This window comes from Myodes glareolus, chromosome 1 (genome assembly GCF_982192425.1).
Source record: "Myodes glareolus chromosome 1, mMyoGla1.1, whole genome shotgun sequence".
NCBI classification, from domain to species: Eukaryota; Metazoa; Chordata; class Mammalia; order Rodentia; family Cricetidae; genus Myodes; species Myodes glareolus.
In genome coordinates this window covers 49,949,248-49,976,929 of record NC_142026.1, presented here as the reverse complement: position 1 = coordinate 49,976,929, position 27,682 = coordinate 49,949,248, and the positions used below count along the sequence as shown (strand labels likewise).

Sequence of the window (27,682 nt, the reverse complement as noted above, 5' to 3'; positions counted from 1 at the left end):
CAGAGATTAAATGGATTTCATGCTCTGGGGTTGGTAGATCTCGAGCTTTGGGATTAGCAGGTGTTGTACTCAGTTGGTCTAGCATAGCATGTGTTTCTTTTTCTCTTGTTTCAGAGTCAAAGTGTGTTCTTTCACTAGCCCCTTTTAACCTTTTGAGTCTGGTTTCAGGGCCAGGTGTTTCTTTCATTGTCTCTGGATTCAGGAACAAAGTGTGTTCCTCTGTCTTGGTTTTGGAGTCAGGATATATTTCTTTGGCCCCAGTTTCAGAGTCAAAATTATGTATTTCACTGGTGCTAGTTTCACAGTCAGGATATGTTTATTTGGCTGGCCCATTTACCCTATACAGAGGGCTTTGTAAACTCACAAATTCATTTTAACCATGAGCTTGTAAGTACAAACCATATAAAAAGGATGTAATGCTTGAAAAGATTGTTAACACTGCCAAATTTATAGGCAGAGGATTCTTGTTCATTCCTGGCTGCCCAGACCTGAAATGATCAATCAGAAACAATATTAATTAAAACACTCCTTGTCCTTTTAGCTCAGAATTCTTTTTTGGGGGGTTGGATTTGAGACAGGGTATCTCTTTGGCTTTGGTACCTGTCCTGGAACTAGCTCATGTAGACCAGGCTGGCCTTGAAATAACAGACATCCACCTTCCTGTGCCACCCAAGTGCAGAGATTAAAGGTGTACGCCACCAGGGACCTGCTATCTCAAAAATCGTAATAACTAAGTCTGACATCTGAAATTAACCTGTTCCTATAATTTTGTATTTTACCACAAGACTTGTGATTTTCCAGTAAGGTTCCAGGGCATCTTTTTCCTTCATCACAACATGGAATCTGACTCCACTTTCTTTTCTCCTCTGTCTCTGCTTTGAATACCTGCCTTGCTCAATTCTGCAAGGTTATAGACACAAAGCAGCTGCGTTATTAAAGAATGGTAACAAATCACATTCACAGCAAACAGAGGGGAATCTCAAATCACTGTGTTGCTGATTATAAATCTTTTGGTTAAACATCTTACCAAATACTTTCTAATAAGAAGTCCTCAGTATCTTTTTCAGGAAGCAAATGTCTAATGTAATATGCAAAGATTTTAACAGATTGTTGCATACAAGAAGATTTACTCCTATATAAAGTACAAAACTTCATCACACTGAATACATTCACAGGGTTTCTCTGCAGTATGATATTTCTCATAATTTTGATTTATTCAAACATCTAAAAGCTTTACCACACTTATCATTACATTCACTGAATTTATCTCCAGTGTGTGATATTTCATGCATTTGAATAGTCTATGAAGTGAAAAGGCCTTACCACACTGATTACACTCACAGGGTTTCACTCCAGTGTGGCTTATTTCATGAATACATAGATGACTGTGACATGCAAAGGCTTTGCCATACTCGTTACATTCATAGGGTGTCTCTCCAGCATGTGTTAGTTCATGTCTTTGAAGATGACTCTGATAAACAAAGCATTAATCACACTAATAACAGTCATAACGTTTCTCTCTAGTATTTGTTTTTTATGTGTTCAGAGATGACTGTGACATACAAAGGTTTTACTACATTGATTACATTCATAGGGATACTTTCCAGTATGGGTTCTTTTATGCCTTTGGAGACTCCTATGAAATAAAAAGGCTTTGTTTTTCTCCAGTGTGGATACTTTCATGAGTTTGTAGATGACTGTATTGTGCAACGGCTCTACCACACTGATTACACTCATTGGGTTTCTCTCCAGGATGGGCTCTTTTATGTTTTTGGAAATTACTGGGACAAGCAAAGGCTTTACCACACTGATTACATTCATAGGGTTTCTCTCCAGTATGTGTTCTTTTATGTATTTGGAGATGACTGTGTTGTGTAAAGGCTTTACCACACCGACTACATTCATAGGGCTTCTCTCCAGTATGTGTTCTTTCATGAATTTGTAGAAGACTGTGACGTGCAAAGGCTTTACCACACTGCCTACATTCATAGGGCTTTTCTCCAGTATGGCTTCTTTCATGAACTTGAAGATTACTGTATTGTGAATAGGCTTTACCACACTGAATACATTCATAGGGTTTCTCTCCAGTGTGGCTTTTTTTATGTCTTCGTAGATTCCTGTGGCATGCAAAGGCTTTATCACAGTGATTACATTCATAGGGCTTCTCTCCAGTATGGATTCTTTCATGAACTTTTAGATAACTGTGATGAGCAAAGGCTTTAGTACAGTGAGTACATACATAGGGCTTCTCTCCACTATGGATTCTTTCATGATCTTTTAGATGACTGTGATGTGCAAAGGCTTTCCCACACTGATTACATTCATAGGGTTTCTCTCCAGTATGGGTTCTTTTATGTCTTTGGAGATTACTGTGACCTGTATAGGTTTTACCACATTGACTACAGTCATAAAGTTTCTCTAAAGTATGGCTTCTTTTATGTCTTTGGAGACTCCTGTGAAGTACAAAGGCCTTACCACAGTGATTACATTCATAGGGCTTCTCTCCAGTATGTGTTCTTTTATGCCTTTGACAGTCATGACATGGAAAGCTTTTACAACATTGATTATATTCATAGGACTTCTCTCCAGGATGTGTTCTTTTATGTCTTTGGAGATTACTGTGTTGTGCAAAGGCTTTACCACACCGACTACATTCATAGGGCTTCTCTCCAGTATGTGTTCTTTTATGTCTTTGGAGATGACTTTGTTGTGCAAAGGCTTTACCACACCGACTACATTCATAGGGCTTCTCTCCAGTATGGGTTCTTTTATGTTTTTGGAGACTACTCTGACAAGCAAAGGCCTTACCACAGTAATTACATTCATAAGGCTTCTCTCCAGTAAGTGTTCTTTTATGCCTTTGACAGTCATGACATGGAAAGCTTTTACAACATTGATTACATTCATAGGATTTCTCTCCAGTGTATGCTCTTTTATGCATTTGAAGATGATTGTGATGTGAAAAGGCTTTACCACACTCATTTTCTTCATAGGGTTTCAATGTAGTATGTGTTTTTTCATGCCCTTGAAGATGCCTGTCACGTGCAAAGGCTTTAACACATTGAGTATACGCAGAAGTTTTCTCTCTAGTGTGACTTGTTTCATGCCTAGGATGATAATGGTACATGTGAAAGCATTACTACGTTCAATACATTGTTGAATTTTTTATCTGTATAAATTAACTTTACAATTTAGTCCTATTTTAAAGAGGAATTATCTGTTAGGGTTTTATCACCATGTTTACAACCTTTTTTTTTACTCTTCATTAAGGCTTGCTTTTGTAATTTGAAGATAACTGATACCAGCCTTTATTACATGGTTCACATTTACAGAATCTTTTTTTTTCTTTAAGAGAATTATCATGTATTTGAAGAGAACTGAAAAACTCAGAGCTTTCCCACTCTTTGCAATCATAAAGTTTCCTATATAGTGAGTGATACTATATTTGCTAAGTGAACTAGGACAACCCAAAGTATTTACACAGTCCTAGACCTCATGGTGCTTTTCTGAAATGTGAGCTTATTGATATATTAACAATGAGAGTAGAAAACCAATTACTTGTATACTTGTACATCAACTTCAACAAGTATACTCAGCATGGGGACTGCTACATATCTTCTATATGTCCCCTTATAAAACTTAACAAGTATATGGGTTAAACCACACTTTCTATAGACTTTTAGTATAATAGAGAGTTTTAGAGATATACTTATCACCTTTTCAACATGTAAATCTTTTATACTGTGAATAATATGAAATAAATGGATTGGCAAGTTTACACTATAGCTTTCATTATATTTTGTTTCAAATGGTAACATAGGTTAAGACATTGCTTCCTTGACTTCTTTCTTAAAAGAACGACTTGCAAGTGCAGTTCACCTATCTGATATTAAGGTATATGATTTTATGAGAATTCAATAAACATTGATGCACTTTATTATTGACACTATTGCTTTTCTTTCAAACATATAGGATACATTACAAATTCTTCAGAGGTACATTTCTATCAGGTTATACATGAAAATTACCTTTCATGTCTTCTAGAACTTTGAAAATCTTCTTCAATATTATGGTCTTCCCAACTGTATCCTAAAAATATAGTGCCAGAAAAAAATGTATGTTATAGATTAAAAATTGTAAAATATTTAGTTACTATTTAAAGCATACCTTACAACCATGCCTGATTTATTTACCCCATTCTTCTTTCTCAATCATATCACAAAAGACCATCATTAACCAATGAAGAGTTGTCCCTGTATTTGAAACATGAAAGATAATTCAGTCTTACTTATACTAGTGAGATTCCTGTAGGTCTCTTCCATCACATCTTTGTAGAGATTCTTCTGGGAAGGATCCAGCAAAGCCCATTCTTCCAAAGTGAAGTTGACATGCACGTCATCATAGGTCACTGCATTCTAAAATATCCCATACAAGTGAACAACAGAAAGCATGAATTTGACAGCACTGTAAATATATACTTCTTTGACATAAAATCATATAATTCTGGTGCCCTCTTTACTTATTGCATGACATAGGCATCACAATTTAGTCCCCAAGTCACTTTACAAGCAAACTGAATAGGAGGTTCACCTCTCTCATTTCTGAACCCTTTCAATGGGATATCACCTCGCAAGAGAAATGCCTACTAACCAACAATGAAAGATATGTAAACAGATCAACAGTATAGAGTACAGATAATAGAAATTGTATGAATGATTAATTCCTAACTACAAAAATTAAAAATAAGATGCAAAAAGCTGGATATATTGAATCACGCCTCTAATCTTTGAACTCAGAAGGCAGAGACAAATAGATCTCTATCTGCCTCTGAGTTGAATACAAGCCTAGTCCATGCAATAACTTCTAGGAAATCCTGAAATACCTATTAAAAACTTGTATCACATGAAAAAATTAATCAAAAAACATAACAGATAGAAGTAACTCATAGATTTTGGATGAAACTTCAACAAAGAGTTATGCCTGAAGTGTCCCAATTGAAACTGCAACATAAATAAGATCTTACTAAAAGGTACTGTGTGTTTAAAAAGTTACAAATGGACAAATGACAACAATAGCAATTAATACGCTAATAACAAATAATAAACAAAGAGAAGAAAAATGGTTCAACAATACAGAGTCCTTCTGATCTTGCATATAGCTGGGCTAATGGGGATCATAAATGTCCATTATTCCGAGTTCAGAGATTCAAGTACCATTTTTTTATCAATATAAGAACCAGGTACTCACATGGTGCATATCCATGCATACAGGTCAAATACTCTTTTTAAAATAAAAATTCAAAACAAACAAAAACAGGCAGGAAGAAGGTTATGCACCTGAAATCCAATAACTAAGAAGGCACAGGAAGTGTTAATGTCATGAATACATGCCATCCTGGGAAACATAATCATACACTCTGTAAAATTTTAAAATTCAAGATATGGGTGAAGCTCAGTACAACAGCATATGTTTGATAGGAGCAAAAACATCATACAGCAATATAAAAACAAAAAAGCCAGGAACGCTGGCCTACCGTTAATCCCAGCACTTGAAAGTCAGAGTCAGAGGATCTCTGAGTTTGAAGACAGCCTGGTATGTAGACCTACTTTCAGGACAGATAGGGCTAATCAGACAAACCTAGTCTTCAAAGATAAACAAACAAAATTGAAAACAGTATGCTACCCAACCACCTTAACACCAAATAACAGTTAATTCTACTGAATCTTATATGATTTAGTGATAGAGTACATGATGGTGGGGAAGTTATGACAGCAAAAGAAGAAAGCTGACAGATTAGATTCAACCACAAAACAGTAGGCACAAAGAACAGGAAATGGGTTGAGGCTATAGAAACTCATATTGTGGGATTCCATTCTGTATGCTGTGATTATCATGGGTTAATAAAGAAACTACTTTGGACCTATAGCAGAGCTATAGGACTGGAGAGATCTTAGAGAGCTTGGAAAGGAATTCTAGACAGTAAAAATGAAGTTTAGTTGCATTTATTTCCCCAGATGGGCTTTGCTGAATGATGACATGCTGTGGCTCCTTTAAGAGAGGTTTTCCTGATTTAAAGTTAGACATCATAATCAAAATCAAAAATCAAAAAGCTGCGCCATTTTGAAATGCCGGAATTCTGAACCATGCTGCCAGCATAAACTCTGACTCTTTCTGGAGGACCAGGTATGGGGTCTCTGAGCAGATTGCTAATGGCAACTTAGACTTTCTATATGCCTGAAAATGGGGCAATGTACATGGCTCTCAGAGGAAGCAAACATGCCCCTGATATGTTGGAGTGGGTGGAGCAAGCTGGAAGGCCATATTTGCTCTACCAATGGCACAGCCTATGTTCATAAGAAGTCCTTAGCATATTAGGAAGCACTCATGAACACTAAAGAATTACAGATACACAATAGGACAGATTCACACATAAAAGACCTCTAAATGAGACACAGCATGTTTAAAAATTGTACATAACTTTGGGAGAGAGAAGGGAAAAAATATAGAGAGTCATAAAAAGAAGTAAATGGTTTAAATAAGTGAAATGAAGTCTTTAAAGAGACAGAATACAGACAGTCATAAATTAAAGAGTAAATAGAATAAAATAAATATTAAAAAGTAATAGAATAAAAACAAATAAACCACATAAAGATGGACTATATACAGTGTCTGGATTATGTATATTATTGTGTTTTCTTTCAATTTTTGACTGTAAAGGAACTAAGTAACCAACATATATGCTTTAAAGGTATCATGTCCTCAGAATTTGGATCTAAGAATTGGTTGCTTTGGAAAAGAGGTTGTTCCTTTGTGTCCACAGAGGATGAGAACCTGTGGAATCCTTCCAGAATAATGTGGTTTGATGAATCAAGACTGCCCAAAAGGTCAATGTGACCAGCCCCAAAAAATGACTTTGCCAAATAAAAAGCAGGAAGCAGTTTGGAGAGAACGTTGCCCATATTCCCATATACTGCTCTTAAATGGGAGGTTTTTTCATTCAATAAATTACATTCTGTCCTGCGTCACTATAGGTTCCTGGTTATTTGTGAGGAAAATTTATTTAGTCACTCATGGTCCACAATAGCCCCTACACTGTTCAAATGTTCAAAGTCTCTTGTGATGCTCAAGATGATCACTTGACAGTGACTTGTCCCACAGTCATTCAGTCTCAAAGAAACACACAGAGGTCTACATTAATTCTAAAGTGGTTGCCCTATTAGCTCAGGCTTCTTAGTAACTAATTCTTACATCTTACATTAGTACATAATTCTTAACTGTGTTAAGCACATGGTTTGGTACCTTTTATCAGTGAGGCATGCTCATCATGTTTCCTCTGAAACTGGGTGATAACTGCAGACTGAGCCTTTCTTCTTACCAGAGTTTCCTGTACTGATAACTCCATGAATCCTTCCTGACTGGTTATTGGTCAATCAGCATGTTATTAAACCAAAACAAGTAAGAAATCTTCACAAGGTACAAGATCATTGTCCCACAGCAAGTAACATCTCGTAAAAATCAGAAAACAAGTTACATCTTTTCAACACACAATGGTACAGAATACCATTCACACTCCAAAGTAGAGAAATGGAGACATAGTGAGAGAGCACACCAAGTACAACTCCCATCATTTCTCTCAGGGTATACAGTCATGTTAGGTAGGACCACAAAATTTTATCCAGTTCTTCTAGTTTGCTTGAACTACTGTAACTTATAGCAATTAGGTTTTATAATAAGTTCAACTTTTATACCGATTCTTGAAGGCATGCTCTGTGGTTGTCACTACTCATTGCTAATGTCAACTACTGTCACAGCAGAAAACCTTCACCCTCTTCCTTGCCCATCCCTTTCTCTTTTGTGACTATGCTTGCTTTACAGTTGGTCAGTGAACTAAATTCTTACATCAGTCCTACTTCACTTATAAATTCACAATAAAATATGGAGAGTTTGGAGGATACTCTTTCACTAATCTATTTCTCCTTCTCACAGAGCAGTCAAGGTCCAGCTTGGAAGAAGTTGTAGGACTATCTTTCCAGCACTGGGTAGCAGAGGCAGGATTAGGTGTTCAAAGCCATTCTCAATTGCATACTGTGAGGGAAGCCTAAGTTGCAGGAGACATTGATATACACCAGCTATTCTCAATCTTCCTAATGTTGTGATCCTTTAAAACAGTTCCTCCTGATATGTTGAACCCCAGTATAAAATGATTTTCACTCCTTTAAAACTATATTTTTGCTATTGTTATGAATTATAATATAAACATTTGTGCTTTCTGATGGTCTTATGCCAGTCCTGTGATAGAGTCATCTACCCCCAAAGGGAGTTGTGACCACCAAGATTAAGAAACCCTACTCTAAACTGATATAAACAGCACTTAAGAAAAAATGGAATGAAATCCTTAAACTAGGAAACATTGAAAAATATAGCAGTAATGCATTTAAAGAAAATGAATGTTAAAAATGATACCAATAATTGGTGCTTTAAAATGAAAAAAAAAAAGAGAACACATCTATACTAAATTTGAAATAGAGTAGCCCTTCCCTCTTTGGCAGAATGCCATTAATAAGAGACTGTATGACTTTGTTCCCTGTAAACTGTGAGCTACTGAGTGATGTAATATGACAGTGTTACAGTCAATTGCCTGTTTCTCAAACCTTTCAGCTGACTTAACTATGTCAACTAAGATTGTACATATCTGCACAAGAGAGTTCTCTAATGGGAAACTGAATACTTAGTAGTTCAAGCTATCCTCCCTAAACTGTACACCCACCAACTCTGTCTGTCTTCATTCACATGGAAGGAATTAATACAAGCAGGGAAATTACAAAGAAAGTCACTCACCATGCCCCAGCAGTCCTTCTTTGTATTGGAGATCCCTGCAACTCACTGTCTTCAACTGTGACCTAGCTATTATCTAGTCTGTTTCCCCCTGCAGTGGACACAGAACAATGTTCTCCCTCTCTAGTCTGAAGGGAGAAGCCATGATCCACACACAAATCCTTTCCCTGTTCTGCAGTGGACAGTTTCCTGCTCTGCAATGGATAGTCATCCACTGTGTGACTCCAAAACAATTTTAGAACTGTGTGGTGCTGCAGACATGCAATCCAAGGTTTACAGTGTTTAGTCAAGAGAAGAAGGACAATGCCTTGTGGGGCTACAGAGAGGGTTCAAGCACACTGTAGTCAAAAAAGGAGACCTTGACTCAAAATCACTTTTCAAAAATACTGGAAATTAATTGTAGAATTAATATACCTTCATCACAAAACAGGACTTAATTTTGATTGTGACCCTGTAATGGCCCCTTGAGCAGCATTTAGAAGCCAGTTCTTTAATGGTGGAATGGGCATTTGTGCAGGTCGTAAATCAGGCTTATCTCTTTTGTTATGGGAAAGTGGCTGGTTAATCCTGGGGGGCAAACTTTTATGTTTTATCATACTAATCTCTCACAGGCAATGTTAGAATCCCATTACCTTTGGGGTATTTGGGATGCAGTTCTTCCTTACCTAAATTTTCCTTTGTGACTTAATGTTTCCCAAGAACTGGTAATTCCTTATACTATCAATTCTAGTCCTCTACATCACAGATTAGCAGTGGAGTGCTACTCTATACAGGCAATACTGTTTACAAGTGCCACAGAATTAACTCCAGATTGATCCTAAACCTAAATATTAAATGTTAAAGGTGCAGAAGTCCTGGGAGATACTAGACAGACCAGGGCAATGTGACTTTGGTAAATCTGTGTTCCATTGCAACAGTGCAAGCACTAACGGAGCCCGCAGTGCAGCAACGGTATTTCTTTTTTTTTGTATGATTTAAGTAAGGTTTATTGTTACCTTTATTGCCTATAATCTAGAAGACGCAACTTTATTGTGACTTTGCAAACAGGATATTTCTCTTAAAAAACTGATCAAAAATTTCCATACTTATAGCTCTATATGATAGATTACAGTGCAACACTATTCATAATTATAGAAACACTATAGAACCCAGGAGCATGGGGTAAGCCAAAGAAATACAATCCTGATCCATCTCAGCAAGATCATCTGATGAGTTCTTAGTGTGGGTTAGAAAACATGGTGAAGTACATGCACGCTGTGGTCATGAATGAAATGGCCAACGGGTTGCTTGCTAGCTTTCAAGGTGATGGGGAATCTGCACACATGCACACTCATTCGCACTCCTGTGTCCTTCTGTTTCCCTCCCATCCCAAGACATCCACTCCAGCCCCTTCCCAAAAGAAATATTCAGGCACTAAATCCTACAGAAGCCCACACCTGCCTAGCTGGGAGTAACTTAAGTTGGCTACTTGAAAGTGTAGGGATCCACCCGTACCACGGAGCGAAGCACATGCTATGAGTCTAGCTGCTTTTTCCTCTTTGGAAATAAATGAAGCATATGCCTGCTACAGCTTAAAAATGCCTTAAAAAATTTCTCTTACTACACCTTGAAGTAAAATCAACAGTGGAAAATTTGCCCTAAAACTAACTGCCTCATCTACTACTAAAACACATTTGCCACTCTGTTTTCGATATCTACTCAACTGTAATTCAGAATGGAAAATCAGTGAAGCTTGTACCTGCTTATGGTGAACACTGCAGTACCACATATAACCTGTCAGCTACAAGCTTATGAAACACCAAGCTTTGTATGTGATCCTTGTTACATATTCCCTCTCTGTGTTCCCCAAGACCACAGTACTCTATTGTAAGATAATGAACAGACAATTCAATGGTGAAACGTATTTTGTTTGTCTTCACCATACACATCCTAGAGATGAACCTGACAAGCCACATCTCCATACCTTCCCTGAAGATAACTTGAGTCGGCGGACTAAAGAGATGAACAGCATTGTTGTCAGTCTACCTAATGAGAGGTTGGGCTGGGAAACCAGAGGGCTTGTTTAGTCTACCAGCAGCTGGAATTGTGCAGATAATCCAAGAGCTCTTGGCTTTTGTCACTGTCCTAAAGGCTGCCATCTCTGAGGTAGAAACAATACACAGCATAAAAATAAGGAATCTGAGCTGCAGTCTGTGGGACTGGCTATTGGAGAGGATGACTTGTGGATCCCCATCCCTACAGGACTTGGTGTGGGATTAATGTCTCCCTACACATTAGCTGCTGTGGAAAAAGTAAAACAAAAAATTTACTTCCATTCTTAGTTTCAATTAAATGTTCACACAATCACAAAACACATACTCTCTGAATATGAGGTGGCTCTTTTTCTTCAATTTTTTAAAAATAAAGAGGCACCAATACCCGTTCATTTATGTATTAAAAGTATCTATAATCATCTCTGAACAGAAATGGCATCTGTGATGATCACTTAAAGGAGAAGAGGAAATGGCAACTTCAACCATTGCAGAGAAGGTCTGGCTACACCAGAATTTAAACATTTGCTAGTACAATTTTTTTGGTTCAGCAGAGTCCAATGGTGGCCTTGGTCCACTACTGGGAAAGGAAATGACTCTCAAAGAAGCTATGGCTGTTTTCAATGCCTGTTAGCCATGTGACTGGCAATCGTTGCCTCTAGCATAACCTCCTCTAATAAGAGGCTGAAAGAGACAGATGGCATCCTCCTGCATGCTAGCATGAGCATGGCATCAGGGATGGCATGGTCTTACACCACTGTGAAGGAGGTTCTACAGTAGAAAGGTCCTAAAACTCTACTTCAGCATCTTTGGTCAAGGTCTGGCTTCTTCAAATCCACTTCTGCTGCAGTCAGTCTCTCACAGATTAAAAGTTCACACAGGTAAAGAAGAGCCTAGAACCTAATTTTCATGGTAAAACGTCAGATCAAGTTTCTATTCTTGGCCGTTGACCACTGGGACTATAAGACCTTACTGAGGAAGCTGTAAGACCAAACACTTGCTAAACTCATTCTTTAAAGTTTCATGAGCTTCACAAGAAAACTGTCAATGTGACTCACAGCACCAGGACCAGGCAGAGCCTATGTCCTTAAAATGGCCTGAGCCAACTAGTTGAAGGGTCTTGCTTCCAAAAAGGATTTGCCACCAGCCTCAAGAACATGTCTGTATCACACAAACTTTATGTGAAGCCTAAATGTCATATAGATGTTTGAAATTGGAAGGTAAGAATAAGTTATGAGGGGAAAAAACCCTAAAAACTAAATTTGACTTAGGAATAACAGTTATTTAAAAAAAAAAGCCTGACATTCTAGAATTTAATTCAAAGGAAAACTCATCTATAGTAAACAAGTTTACACCCTCAACAGGATACTGCCTGGCACTATGCCTTTTCTCCTGCAGTTCAGAGGCATCTCTGCTCCCCTTTCACTGCTTCATGGGATATGGGGACCCTACAGAGCATCGCACAATGAAGCAGTCATGTGAACAAAGTGTGCACTCTGAACTGGGCCAATCATGATCCTGGCCAACCAACACAGCACACAGGAGCCATCAACATGAAACTGACCATATGGTCATTCCACAGGGCTTTTCTGAGTATTATTCATTCCCTTCACAAGCAAATGCCAGCTCTCCCAGGTAAACATTCCAGTAAACCACCCAGGTTAGCACACCACTGTGAATGCCAGCAATTTCTAACTAACTTAGCCCCAAAGCTGTTATCCCCATTCCCTTAAACCGAGTCCATCTGTAGTTTAAAACAGGAAGAGTCACGTTTCTCTTTGCTTCTGTGTTTACAACTTCCTCATTTTCTCATGAAAGTACTCCTATGTTGATGTTCAGATCTATGTCAGATGAAACAAAGTTGTAGATTATTTGGTGACTTTCACACAGCACTCTTCTCAAGGTGAAGTATTTCAGGGGTTTAAGTCAGAATTACGTCCACAGAAGTCTTTGCCATGTAATTCTTCATACGGAGAATAACTCTTCCGCAAGGCTCTTTGTGGGGAGTGCATTAAATGAAGACACCTCACAAAAGAAAAGACATTATCTGTAGACATTTGATTACTATACAGGTCCACAGTCAACTCAAGAAGACGCTGCAGGATAGAGGCGTGAACAATATCTAATCCAACACAGAACAACGTGGCCACAGCACAGAAGGTGCTAGTGTCTATCCGTAGTGACCTGAAGTGATGAATCTGGCAACTGCATTTAGAACTGGAACATGCTTTTTCCCTTCTACATACACAATGTTTGATGCCAGTGCACATATTTATAGCCACATGCACAACACTGTGTGTCTGTGAGGAACAACTAATGTGATACCCAGCCAAGACTTGAAGGCAGATTTCAAAGGACAGGGTACTAAGACCGAGACAGCATGTATCAACTTAGTAAAATCCTTACTACAGAATTCCATTTATTAAATATACTTTTTAAAAAGCACCTCTTGGTAATAAAAGCAAAGAACCAGTAACATCCCTTTCATTCTCACATCTGCCGGCTAAATTCATGATGGGATTTTAAAAAGGAAGCCTGCTGGGCTACAGATAGAACTCAAATGCAAGATTGCCGACTTTGAAGCAACAGCTGGAGCAGAGAAAAACATCAAAAAGCAACACAAATCTGGAATTCATCACAGCTTTCTTCCTTAAGGCAAAAAGAAAGACAAAACAAAAAAGCAAATTCGTTGTATAACCACAATTCAATTTGTCAAACTCCTATGAAGTTTCATTTAATTATGTGTATATATAACAAGAAAAAAAAGTTCTCCCACAAACACGCTCAAGCTTACAATTATCAAGAAAATGACAGAAGTAAAATCAGGAATATTAAACACAAGTCAGGAAGGTCAACTTCTGTTTCTGCTTTTAAGTAACAAAATCACCATATAGTAAATACAAAACCTGCACTGAATGGCAACTGCTGGTGTGTTTACTTGATCAGAAACGGAGACCAAGAGTGATAAAAGCCCTATGACACACCATCTGGAGCATGCCCTCGTGCACACTAGCGTGTCAGTAGCTTCTGGAGCACAGCTCATAAACCCGGCAGTCCTTGGATAGCTGCAGTCAATGGATCGCTCGTCTTGAATGTACTCATAATTCAGTTTCACTTACAAATTGCAAACAAACTCATTTCTTCAGAAAAATATCTGTTTGGCATCTCCTGGACTTTGTTCCATTGGGCAATATGGACATTTTAATTTGCTACCATTAAACATTTTATTCAGGGCATCTCTTGATATAATATGGCCACAAACCAATTTCATGGGTGGATTGTTATCTGTTGTTTGCTGACGAAGAATGGGGCAGACAAACAGGGCGTGATACCAGCACTTTTTACCAAGGTCCACTTCAATAGGTGATTCGTCTTTCTGGTTCCAAACTCCAACATGCTGTCTCTGCTCAGTCACAGCTTTGATGTTAATTAGTGCAGGCAGTGCCACACAACCTGCTGAGAAACTGACACTGAGAGAAGACTCCACAGAGAGCCCCAGGAGGGCACAAGCATCCCGTGTAAAGATGTCACAGATGTCAGCCCACTGATTTGCATCAAGTAGGTGAACACATGGTGAATTCTCAATCCCTTGTCTTGGGTACACGAGGCTTCCCATCAATACCTGAATGTCTTTTTGATGATTCTGAGCGAATGGCTGGAAATTTTTTGCACACTGTAAGGTTTCCTGCTGATTTGTAGCCCCACCCATTAACAAGCTAATAAAGTACAGTCGGTGTAGCTTAAATTCCAAGGAGCTGTTCTGGGCTATGAGCATTTCTCGGTTGAATACTGCCCACTCGAGAGCAGGTCTCAGAACTCTGACTTTTAATGCTTCTAATATTCGACTTAACTCCACAAATGGTTCTTTTGGACTTGGGTCCACAGACCGTCCAGATTCCTGGCAGAGCTCCTCAGCTACATCCAGCATTCCTTGTCGGAAGAAGTGTTCCACCATCACCTCGTTGAGAAGTCGCTGGCTATCTGCCTGCCAGCAGCCATCTATTCCCACACTGCTAATGTCAGAGTCAAAATTCTTATCAATGGCTTTTCCAACTCGAGAAACACTGCTATGGATGTCTTTGTGATCAGAGGCCAACTTTTGAACAGTGTCCTTTATTCTTTGGCAGCACGTTGTCAAAACAAGTGACAGTGTACCTGATAATTCAGCATCTTGACCGTGGCTCTGCAGGATCTCGTGCTTGAGGCCGCCGGTGTAGTCGATGAGCTCCTCCAGGCCACGCTCGCACAGCTGCCCATAGCCTGAGAACTTGTGCAACACCTTCTCCAATTCGCGCTCCACCATCAAGCACTGATCCATGCCAGAGACCGCGGCGCCTGGCTCCCCGGCGCTCGGTGGTCCGCAGCGATTCGGCCCGGGCCCCACCGAGGCCGAGTCCTGCTCCTCATCCCCCAAAGCGGCGGTCGGCGTGGGAGGCTAAGGTAAGGCAGGCACGCCAGCCGGGGCGCCAGGGGAGCCCCTTGTGTAGCCCGTGCCCGCCAGCCCCGTGGCGCCCCGGGCCCACCGCTCGCGCTCTCTCGCCTGTCCCACCAGGCGCTGAGTCCCGCCCTGGGGCACCCTGTCTCGCTGTGTTTCGCTGGCACCCTGTCTCGCTGTGTTTCGCTGCCCCCCAGCAGTGCTGCCAATTGCTTTTGTTTTCACGGGAACCGGCCAATGACCTGGTTCTCCTGGTCGGCACCAAGAGTCGTGGCCCGGGAGCGGGGAGCGAGCCTCCCTCAGGAGCCAGCAATGGTATTTCAAAGCACAGTCCCATTCCCAAATCTCTGAACAGGCACGGGAAGCACAGTCAAGTTACTCAGCCACTGCCAGCCAGCTCGGGAATTTCAAAGAACATGCAGAATCATGCATGTTCACGCAGACCCTACTGGGGCAGGCAGGACCAGCAGGACCAGGCAGAAACAGAATGAACTCTGCATCTGGTCACCGGTTCCCACCTGGCCAGAGGAGGATGCAGCACACTGTCTCCCATGGCTCAACTAGCCGCTTCTCCCGGTCTGAGAATAGCCCCAAACTCACCACATCGTGGTTTTCCAACTTGCCCATGCTCCTTGCTCAGCTTCCTGCACTCACAGCAGAGCACAGAGGACCTCACTGCTGCTTTATCTTCAAAGTCAAACTTGAAAATGGCTGCCACCGCTGGAAGAATCCTGCACAACTTCTGACTGGCAGTTCACCTGGAGGGTCTGATTGGCTAGAGAGGCCTGAGCGACAAGAGCACCTCCCATAGCGTTATACTGTACTTAAAGGCATAACTTAGCTGGGTGGTGATGGTGGTAGTAGATGCCTTTAATCCCAGCACATGGAAAGCAGAGGTAGGGGAATCTCTTTGATATTTAGACCAGCCTAGTCTGCAAGAGCACTGCAAGAGCCTATCACAGAATAGGCTCCAAAGCTATACAGAAATCCTGTCTCAAAAGATAATAGAGAGATAAATAGATCTCTTGATCTACAAGAGCTAGTTCCAGGACAGGCTCCAAAGGTGCAGAGAAACCCTGTCTCGAAAAACTAAAAATAAATTTTAAAAATTAGGAAAGAAAAAAGAAAGAAAAGAAATCTGCAAGAGCTCGTTCCAGGAAAGGCTCCAAAGCTACAGAGAAATCCTGTCTCGAAAAACAGGAAATTAATTAATTAATTAATTAAAAATTTAAGAAATGAAAAATTAAAGACACAGCTCGATGGTTCCTGACACTGACTTTCATCCCAAAGACCTTTTCTAGATTAGCAGAGATATGTTTCCATAGCATGTTCCCCTGACTCCAATAGCAGACCCTGCTATCTTCCTGCTCTCCACAGGCACTTCCCAGTCTTCTCCTTGACACTGCAATATAGTATATCCCTGTCCCACAGGTGGAAGGATGCCCAGAATATTAACAACTAAAGGGAGATTTAAAGAAACAAAAGGAGGTATTTTTTATTGAGAGACCCTCACCCTGTTGGAGCCAGTCATGAAAACTAAGTCTGGGGAGGTCATCCTAAGGAAGTTCTTTCCTTTCACCCATTATCACCTGGGACTCTGGCCATCAATAAATTTAAATGGAGTCTGGAATCTCAATAGATTACCCTGAGACAATGCCTGGCAGGATGAGATAACCAACCCCCTACCCAAGAGTAGACCATTCAAAGGAAATTCCTAGCATTCCAAGCATTGTAAATAGAAACACCTACCAGCACATCACCAGGACACCCCCAAGACAAATGTCAGCCAATCAGGGGTCCTGAACCTCAGAGACCCCCCTCACTGTAATGATCTGTCTCTTTAAGAGACAAGCCATGCCCACTCTCTCAAATGATGCAGAGTAAAGACAGGTCTTTAATTTCAAAACCTTTAGAAAAATCCTTCATCGGTATACTCATTGGGTTTACCAGATGTAGATAATTCCAGATGTAGTCAATTTGAATTCCACGATTAGCCATCACAACAGTCAAGACAGAAGAAATGAGAAAAATTGTTATCTGCATGAGGTAGGGACAGTATGGGAATTCTTTCCAAAACAATGCTTTTCCAAAACAAAGGAAGCATGTGGATTTTACTGAGGGGGTCTCTACACATTTATGTAGAGTTCTGTCTATTCCTAAGCAGGCTCAGTTAACAAATCCATTTCTGAACATGATGACAGTGTAAAAGAAGGACATTCTCACTTCAAAGTCATGTAGAAACATACAAATTATAAAATAATGTAAAGAAATGCCTCTGGCATGTTCATCATGTAAGTTCTCCTTTTGAGACACTTTTTAAATTTACAACAACAAGGTCTTAGCTGAAAATCATGTAAATGACACAGTGAAAGAATGCTGCTTTAGAGCCTATGTGACCTGTCACTCTTGATGTTTGATCTAAAAGATAACTGTACCAATGCCACAATTATTGCAGATACAAAAGACAGAAACATAAATACAAAAAACTTTAAGGAAAGGGGGCAAAGTGGCTATTTTTTCAGCAAGGATAGGTGTAAGGAACACCTTATTCGTGTGTGTGTGTAGGTTAACTCATCTGTGGTGTCTGTCTTTGTGTGTGTGTGTGTGTGTGTGTTTATGTAGGTGAACTCATATGTGGTTTCTTTGTGTGTGTGTGTGTGTGTGTGTGTGTGTGTACATGAACTCAACTGTGGTGTTTGCATGTTGCTATGGAATAGCCCCTCTGTATGCTGTGAATATGTTTTTTTATATTTGTTAATAAAGAAGCTTCATTGGCCTATGGCAGGGCAGAATGTAGCTAGGTGGGAAATCCAAACAGAGATAGAGGAAGAAAGAAGGGGTAGTCAGGAAGATGCCAGCAGTTGCTGGCACAATAAGATGTACTAGAGAACAGGTAATGCCACAAAGCCACGATACATAGATTATTAGAAATTGGTTAATTTATATGTATATTTAGTCACTAAGAAGCCTGAGCCATACGCAAAACAATTATAATTAATATTAACTCTCTGAGTGATTATTTTATCAGAAGCTGAGGGAACTGGTGAACAGGAAAATAAAACTGGTTTAGTGGGACCAGGTGGGACAGAGAAAAGTCTCCAGCTTGTGTGTGTGTGTGTGTGTGTGTGTGACAGAGAGAGAGAGAGAGAGAGAGAGAGAGAGAGAGAGAGAGAGAGGAAGAGAGGGAGAGAGATTGTTTGTAAGTAAACACACATGTTCGATGCTGGGAATGGATTTAGGGATTCTATGTACTAGGTAAGCACTCTATCACCTAAGCTTCATTTCCAGCCCATCGATCATTCCAACGTGTCCCTTGTGAAAACTATTAAGATACCTTAGGTGGAATATAGCTCAGTGTTAAGGCACTTGCCTAAAGTGTTAAAGGCTCTGGGCTCCATTGCTAATGTTGAAAGAGAAGGCCGAGGAGATGATGAAGAAGGAAGAGAAGAAGAGGTTCCCTACCCATAGAACTGTCTGATGAAGATAAAGCTAAGGTAATATGCTCTAGAAAGGTAAGATGTTGCTTGTTTCAAGGAAAATAAAAAGCACCCCTAAAAAGAAAAATAAAACAAAATAGGTGAGTTTCAGGAAGCAAGAGAAATTTCAGAGTCTTAAAATTAGAGCAGTGTTTGGGTAGTGTTGTTACAGGTCAAGCCACAGTTCAGTGGTAGCTGAAGCAAAGAAGACTGAAGGGGAATGCCCCAGATAAAGGGCAATGCAAATAAAGAAATCCCACACTAGCTCTGAATGGGGGTATAATAAGGGGTTCTTTATTTAGGGGGAACTCACAGATCCCAGGCCTCTGTATTAATCAGGAACAGGAACTGAACCCAGAATTCAGGTGAAAGAAGAAGAGAAAGAGAGAACAAGCCAGGAGGCAGATATTTTTGGTACCCATGGCCACACCTAAGCTGGCATAGCCTCTCAAAGGCCATTGGCTGAAGGAGGTTTTCCATCCGAAGACCTAGAGCACAGAGGGAAGGGCTTCCCATCCCCATAAGCAGGGGCCATTGAGTGTGACTGGGGCTGTTGAGAAAGGCCCTCAGTTCAATTCCCAATCCCCCACAACCAAAAGAGGAAAAATATTTCATTCTGCTTACTAATATCCTTTTATGCATGGTAAAGAACATTGACAGTTCTTGCAGAGGACCAGGGTTTGATTCCCAGCATTGTATGTGTCTCACAACCACCCACAACTCTTGTTCTAGTGGATCAAAAGCCCTCTTCTGACTTCTGAGCACCAGGTACACATGTGGTACAAATTCACGCATGCAGGCAAAATATACATACATATATAACAAATCTAAAAATTTAAACAAACAAACATCATTGCCTGGAGCCATGGGACTGCTGTAAAATGTCCACCGGCCAAGCCTGTTGGGAGCAGATAGGGTTCTGAGGGTCTGACCCTCACAGCAGGACCTAGAATCCACTCATATCTTCTGCTTAGGTTTTCCTATTGCCAGGAGAAATTTATGTCTTCTTAAAAAACCCTCTGTCTTTTCTGAGTCTAGTTTTTAGTTTCTGTTGAAAAATTTCATCCCCTTGGCTCTGCTAAGAAGAGACATCCACCCTGACGTCCTGTGACTGAGTCTTTTCTCAGCACTGCAGCTCCCAGGCTAGTGCCCTGGGGTTTGCTGTTTAACTGAGCTCTTCTCCTCTGTTGTAAACATCTCTTAGGATGCAAAGACAGAAACTGTGTCTCCTTTCTGGCCAGATGCTGTTGACATTACTGATTTGCAAAACATATTGATGCGATTGAAAACCAGAACCTGGAGATTTGACTCAGCGATTAAGAGCACTTACTCTTCTTGCAGAGCATCTTTATTTGGTTCCCTGCACCAAGGGGACTCAAAACTCTCCTGAGGATCCAAGGACACCAGGCATGCACACACTGCACATACACACATGCAGGCAGAACATTCAGATGCATAAAACAAAAATATATCTTATTTGTTATAAATAACAGATTAAAAATTTTATGCATTTCATACATAGATTTAATTCATTCCTACATTTACTCTCTTATTAAACTTTATGTTTAATGTTTCCACACACTTAACTCTGTATTAGGTACCAATCGTTCGAACAGGATATAATGTGGTAGTTCCTAAAGAGCTTACAGCTTTGTGAGGAAGTCAGTTAAATAAACGTGTGGCTACAGATTTAAAAATAGAGGATATTAGGAATAGAGGGAAGGGTTTTTCAACTCAAACTGGAGTGGTGTTACTAAGGCTAGCTAGAGAATGTTACTGTGTAGTCCTGACTGTCCTGGAACTCTCTAGCTAGACTAAGCTGCCTTTGACCACACAGAGATCCTCCTGGCTCTGCCTCCTAAGTACTGGGATTAAAGACATGCACCCCAATGCTGAGCCTGCTTTGCTATTTTTAAAAGCTGATTTCTCAAGAATGAATAGAAGCAGAAGGGCCTTCTAGGGACAAAATGTGTGGTCCATGGTGTGAGGCTGGGAGCTGTAAGTAGCTGTGTATGTTGCTACAGAGCACATAAGGACATGGGTCAGAAGGGAGCAGGGCAGATATCGTAGGACTAGAACTCAGGGTTGAGAAATTTGGGTTTGGAGCTGGAGAGATGGCTCAGTGATTAAAAGCACTGGCTGTTCTTCCAGAGGACCTAAGATCTATTCCCCAAGGACCCAAATGGTGGCCCACAACCACCTGTAACTCTCGTTCCAGGGGACCCAATGCCTTCTTCAGGCTTTCCCAGACATAAAGTAGGAATGCAGTACACAGATAATACATTCCGTCAGGACACCTAAATAAATAATGAATAAAAAATTTCTGATTTTATCCTTAAGGTCATGGAACACATTAAACACACAGTAAAAAATAGTTTAAAGGAAGACATGCAATGACTAGAAAGACTTTTTGCTCTATAATCAATACTGATTCCTTTCTAGCAGATTGCAGCCTGACAGGGCTCCTGGCAAAGCTGAGGATGATCTCACAGACAGCGGGAGGTGTGCAAAGTTGCCATTCTGGGAACTTCTTGGAATACTTATCACTTCAATGACACAGCATCACTGGGACTTTGATTAAAGGTTGTAAAATGTGCAGGATTCCCTCTGTCACCTACCTATGTTGGAGTAGCTCTTATTCCTCCTCCCACACTCCAAACTACAGGTACAATAGACAATTCAATGTTTTCTGTATTTTAAGAAATATTTCATTCTTCTTTAGAGATAAGATCTTCACCTCTAGTCAGAGAGGCAGGCCTTTGGGTAAATATTATGGCTCGAAGTGCAGTGTTCTTGTGTCATCCTGAGTGTGTGAATGAGTGGGTCTCTGTGCCTGTGTCTGTTTCTTGTGTGTCTTCTAAGGTGGGTTCTTCTCCTTTCAATGGTTTATTTTGTCCTATCCTGTTGTGTTAGATTTGCTTTATCTCAAATTTTATTTTATTATTATTCCTTAGAAGCCTGATTGGTTCTAATGAGAGGCAGAAAGGGAGTGGACCTGGATAGCAGGATGTAGGGAGGGACCGGGAGGAGTAGAGAGCAGAAACCCCTAATCAGGCTATATATGTGAAAGCAAACATCCTATTGTCAGTAACAGAAAAAAATGAAATGCATCTACTATGATGTTATCATTATTATCCTCTATGGCCTCCTGGAATATTGCTCTCTTTTGTTTCTTTTAGATTTATTTATTTTATTTTATGTGTATGGGTGTCCTGTTCAAATGTGGGTATGTGCACCATGTTCAGGGCTTGGTGTCCAGAGGACAAATGAGGGTGTCAGATCAGTTATGGATGGTTGGGAGTCTTCATGTGACTGCTGGGAATGGAAAACCAAGGCCTTCTGCAAGAACAGCCAGTGCTCGTACCCACTGAGCAACCCCTCAAGTCCCAGCAGTGCCTTTTTCATGAAGTCCCTTGGAAGACAACAATTTCTTCCTGCTGTAAACAGGTCAAGTTCAAGACTTGTTTGTGGCATTCAATGTTAGCTTCTGTGTATTGTATATGGGTTATTGTTCTACATGTCCCTGAAGGAGAGAACTGCACATGGTTTAGCTAGGAGCATTATGTGCCTTCTAGCGCAGGGTTGTACAAGTGTTGAATGAATTGTTTTGCTGAACTATACTTTCGTGTGTGATGGTGGTTTTAAGTACCAGTGCCACTGGGTATAGAGTGGAGTGTTCAGAGATTTAGAGACACATTATTCTGGGTGTTCTGTGAGGTAGTTTTGGATGAAATTAACATTTAAATGGGTCCATTAGGTATAGGCACTTGCTCTTCCTAATGTAGGTTGGTCTTTTGCAATCTGATGAAAACCCTACTAGAAAGAAAGGGTTAATCCTTCCCTGGCTTAGAGACCTGCTCATGTATGTCTGTCTGTCTCTAAACCGAGATTTTGTTTTGATTTGTTTTGTTTTTTTTGTTTTTTTTTTCCTGCTTCCAGACTCTGTTTGAAATGTCCTTCTCCCTGGATCTTGAGCCTTGTAGACTCTGGGCAGAAACCATTATTGCTCTCTTGTATGTTTAGCTTGTGGGCCCACTGATCCACGACCCTATTGTTGAGTATCTATGGAGAGTCCAAATGAGAACACTTAGCATTTGAATTTTAGAAGTATTTCAGAGAAGGAAGAAGAATTTTCTCTATCATTCCTAGGCCTGCATTGAAAGAAGGCAGTTTTGAAAATGATGCTAATCTTTGATGTATTCAACTACTAAAATCCTCAGTAGCTGAACTTTTCTCCCTACCCATGGTTTCAGGCACATAGGACTTAGGTGGTAACCTCGGCCACCACTATAATTTCTGCTTCAGGCCTGCCTTGCTCTTCACTGAAGGAATGTTCCCCTCACCTCTGAGTGCTTTTCCCTGCCCTACCTCATCTGAAGCCTAACTTAGTGAGGCGGACTGGCCAGCATTGTGACTATGGGAAAAATTTGACTGCCCCAGTGATTCATGTGGTGTTGCCAAGCAGTCTAATCTCAGAATCACTTGCTAAATGAATGATAATTTCAGGGCCGGTGAAGACAATCTTAGAGCAACTGCAAGATGTGCTTGTGGTGGAGACTTCCTCCAGGAGCCTCAGGGTCAGCACCTTGTGCTCTTAGAGCATTCCTGTTTGTGCATGTGAAGGCACAGCCTCCCCTAAACAGCACCAGAGAAACACTGCCACAGAAGAAGCACTAAGAGCCTAGGGCTTAGATGGAAGGAGAGATGGCTGGAATACAATGCCAAAACTCCAGAGGCTGAGGCAGGTGTGTTGTTGTTCGAAGATAGCCTGTGCTATGTAGGTGAAATGCTATTTTGAACTCAATAACTAAACCAATCAAGTGAAACAAATGGAGCAAAAGGCTTCCCCCTCCCTACTAAAACCACACAATTGAAAAGAGTGGTGACAGAATCAACCACCTACACATCTCTGTTGGAGTTTTAAAGGCCAGGCAGTGGTGGCACATGCCTTTAATCCCAGTAGTCACATTAGTTAGCCATAGAGGCCAGGTGGTGGTGGTACATGCCTTTAATCCCAGGACTAGAGAGTAATTAAAGGTGGGAGGAGGCAGACCTCAAGCTCAGTCTGAGGATTCGTGAAGGCAGGATCTCCCATTTTGGTCTGAAGTAGAGGTGAAAGCCGGTGGTTCACTGTTTTGCTTTTCTGATCTTGAGCTTGAATGTCAATATTTATCTCTGGGTTTTTATTAATGGTGCCATACAAGTACTCCACCAAATGAGAATCACCAGCCACAGATGGCTGTATCTTGAATTTTGCTTGTATTTTCTTACAGTTTCATAGCTTCAGGTATAACATAGTCTGGGCTTCACTTTGAATTTGTTCTAGTTTAGGGTAAGAGATATGGATCTAGTTTCCTTCTTGTCTGTGTGACTATCCTGAGCACCAACTGTGGGAGAGGTTTGATCCCAATGTATGTTTGTTGTTATTGTTACGGTTTTGAGACTGGCTTTCTATGTTATACAACTCTTTCCTAGAACATTCAGTGTAGACCAGGACTGTGGAATGACTAAGTCTGATAAGCCTGAGAGTCAGCTGGTCTAGACTGATAGTAAAGAGAATTCGTGGTAGCTATATTCTTAAAGTCAGCCTGGGTCTGCCAGAGGGTCTTGACCATAGAAGTTAAGTCTGACAGCAGATGATGTGGGCTTATGAATAGCGGCCACATCACTTCAGCAGATTCTCTGTCCTGGGCAAAGTGGGGAATATACAAGGCTTACCCCTTCCTAAAATAAACCAAACTTGTTTCAACCTGTCCCTGTGCTTGTGTCATTGATACTGAGCCTATTTTGACTGGGACCCTGCAACACAGGCTAACCTTGGACTCACAGATAAGCCACCTGCCTGTGCTCCTGAGTGTTAAGTTTAAAAGTGTGCACTACCATTCCCTACCAAATGTATGTTTTTGATAGCTTTGTTAGAAACAAGGCAGTGGTGGCTGTGTCAGCTCATTTCTAGATCTCCTGTTGTATTTATTGGCTCTGCATTTCTGTCTTTGTGTAAGTGTCATGTTCTCTTTTTTTCTGTGATTCCATTGCATAGTTTGTAGATCAAGTAATGTGATCCCTATGTGATCAGAATAGTTTTGGTTACTTAAGATCTCTCTGGCTTCTGTATAAACCTCAGAACCTGTTTTGTTGTTCCAGGAAGAATACTACACATATTTTGATGAAATGTATTGAATGTGTTGAATGGAACACGTAGATAACTTTCTTCAATACAGTCATTTTTCCTAAATTAATTCTACTCATTCATGAACATGGAGACTGTTCTGTTTTCTACTGTCTATTTCAGTTTTTTTCTGATGTTTTCATTGAGAGGTCTTTCACGTCTTTGGTTGGCATAGTCTTAGTTTTTTTGTTTTTATTTTCCATTTATTATTGTGACACTATTGTGAATGAGATTTCTGCTCCTGTAGGTTACTGGGCTTTGCTTGTTGATTTTATCTTGGTTCTTTACTGAAAGTGCTTATCAGATCTAAGAGGTTTTTGGGAGTCACTTAGGAATAAGGTGAGTGTAGCTCCTCCTTTCTTACATTTATTTCCTTTTGTTTCTTTCCCTTGTCATACTGTTGTAGCTCAGGCTTCAAGCACTATGCTGACCATGAGTGAAGAGACTGGGTACCCATGTCTTCATTGAGATTTTCAGGGAAAGGCATTCAGTTTCCCTGTAGTATGATGTTCTCAGTGTATCATCTGCATTGAACCTTTGTCATGTGGACACACATTCCTTAAACTCTTAGCTTCTTGACTGCTTTTGATCAAGGGATGCTGAACTTTGTGAAGGCTTTCTGAACATATTAAGGTGATTATGTGATTTATTTCCTTATCTCAATTTATGTACTGCATTATTTTTCTTGACTTACACATGTGGAATCAATTATATGGGAGGCTTTACAGATCTTCATGTTATCCTTTCTCAGAGGCCAGGTTAATCTTTCTGTCATTTCAGTTAGCATAATGCTGTCTCCACGAACACCACTCTCTTCCTTTTCATAGATCCACTCCTTACAGAGTCAAACTTCTCCATCACTTACCTCCACCTACCTGTAGCATACTTGAATACATTTTGTTCCCTGTCGTGCAACAGACACTGTTTTCATCAAGAACAACAGTGTTGAGACTGTCCCGTAGTACAATACACTCATCTCCTGTCATGTCTCCTGTGATCACAGAGCACATAAGGAGGTAACCACTGCTTCTTTGGGTCACACCTGCTTTACTGCCACTTCTGCCTTCCTCTCTCCTCTCGTATCCTCTCCTCTTCTCTCCTTTCCTCTCTTCGCTCCTCTCCTTTCTCCTCTCCTCTCCCGTTTACTTTGCCACCCATGTTTCTTTCCCTTAAAGATCAGTGTTCAGCAGTCTTCTGTCCCGTGTCCTATCTCTTTCTTCATGTGCTCACAGAGCCCTCTGTTGTCTGATTTAACTGGCATATGATCAACAAGTCCTCTTTCTTGAGGGGTGTGTAGACCTCATCTGGCTGTTGGGTTAATGTGTTTGAATATATAGCATGTCTAGGAAACTGACTGTTTATGGGGCAGAGTCTTAACTGTGTTGCTCAAATCACCCTTGAATTTATTTTTATTTTGGTTTACTTTTAGACATGTTTTAAGTGTACGAGTGTCTTCCCTGTGTGTATATCTGTATACCATATGTATGCCTGCCTGCAGAGGTGAGAAAGGGCATTGGATCCCCTGAAATGGAACGTTATGTGTGACTGTGAGCTGCCACATGGTGCTAGGACCAAATCTGGGTCCTCTCTAAGAGCAACAAATATTCTCAACCACTAAGCAGTATCTCCATCCCCAAGTCTCAAATGCTTGATTTTCCTGCTCCAGCCTCTGTGTTGCCCTGATATCAAAACAGCTATTATTTCAAACTTGGTTACTGAAAACAATCCTATTTTTCCCTCAGTCTACAGTATCCCACAAAACACATGCAAGCAACCTGGCTACTGGTACTAAAGGTGTCTGCCATTATGCCCAGACATTTCTATTGTCCAAACATGTGTGCATGTCAGAGGTCGACATTGTATAATTAGTTCTCTTCTTCTACATGTTTCTGGGTTCCATGATTAAACCCAGGTTGTCATGTTTATGTTTCAAATTGTCACCCACTAGCGCAAAATAATTCAGTTTTTGTTTTGTTTTGTGAGGCAAAGTTTTTCTATGACTATCCCAGAACTACTATGTAGATTAGGCTGTCCTTGAACTCACAGATACCTGCTTGCCTCTGCTTCCAAAGTGTGGAGATCAAAGATGTATGTCCCTATTCCTGGCTCCCAATCATTAAGTTTTGACAAGACTATGTACTCCATATCTCTGGACTTTTCCAGTCCTCTCTTTAAATACTCAGACTAACAAACTGGGGTCTCATTCTGTAGATTGCCATACCAGGGTTGCCTCTGCATTCAGCTTAATGTCATCATCCCTAACTCATTGTCTACAATACAGGTAATCTCATGACACACAATTCTGATGGCATGGCTTGTTATTACAGCCTTTTAGTGGTTCTCTGTTCCCCCAGGATGCATTTCCATCTAGTCAGCTTGACTGCCAAAGGTTTTATTATGTCCCAACCTTGAAAATCTTGCTCTCCAGTCTTCTCTTTGCAAACTCCTTCCCTACCTTACTCCATTCTTAGGGTTGTAACCTCATCTAAATTACTTTTCCCTAAATATCCCTGCTCTGTACCGTGTCTGAGCCTTTGGGTCTGTGTATCTAGAACACTCTGACTTGTTCCTTGTGTATCTAGAACACTCATCTTTATTTCAGCTGCTTGTCTGGTATTGCTTTATGTATCACTTCTGTGGTCCTGTGGAAGTAGCCAGCACTGTCCTCCTGTCTAGCATTTGCCATTTCCTCTGGGATGAGAAAGTGGATGAGTGCACTGTCAGCATCTTATAAGAA

General features: G+C 40.5%; 1 protein-coding gene and 1 pseudogene across 2 annotated transcripts; both read right to left on the bottom strand.

Annotated features, from left to right (window-relative positions):
- Window positions 1-1,581: 1,581 nt before the first annotated feature.
- Window positions 1,582-16,032, bottom strand: LOC148123326 (uncharacterized). Its single transcript, XM_087906180.1, has 6 exons — window positions 15,901-16,032; window positions 4,289-4,415; window positions 4,029-4,089; window positions 2,859-3,035; window positions 2,605-2,783; window positions 1,582-2,355 (listed from the first exon to the last, which is right to left on the bottom strand). Exons 1-6 carry the CDS (start codon window positions 15,925-15,927, stop codon window positions 1,637-1,639), a joined length of 1,290 nt encoding a protein of 429 aa, XP_087762306.1. The 5' UTR covers window positions 15,928-16,032; the 3' UTR covers window positions 1,582-1,636.
- Window positions 12,574-15,183, bottom strand: LOC148123327 (E3 ubiquitin-protein ligase RMND5A pseudogene; annotated as a pseudogene). The gene is made up of 2 exons (XR_015737854.1): window positions 13,985-15,183; window positions 12,574-12,890 (listed from the first exon to the last, which is right to left on the bottom strand). The product of XR_015737854.1 is annotated as an E3 ubiquitin-protein ligase RMND5A pseudogene (transcript).
- Window positions 16,033-27,682: the final 11,650 nt, after the last annotated feature.

What these genes read in the sequence shown, in the direction of transcription:
- LOC148123326 (XM_087906180.1), bottom strand. Translation starts at nt 15,927, where the DNA reads ATGGGCAAGTTGGAAAACCACGATGTG. An exon ending in AGTTGGAAAACCACGATGTG is followed by an intron (nt 4,416 to 15,900) that starts GTGAGTTTGGGG and finishes GGGATATTTTAG; the next exon opens with AATGCAGTGACCTATGATGA. An exon ending in CCATGTCATGACTGTCAAAG is followed by an intron (nt 2,784 to 2,858) that starts GCATAAAAGAAC and finishes TTGTCAGAGTAG; the next exon opens with TCTCCAAAAACATAAAAGAA.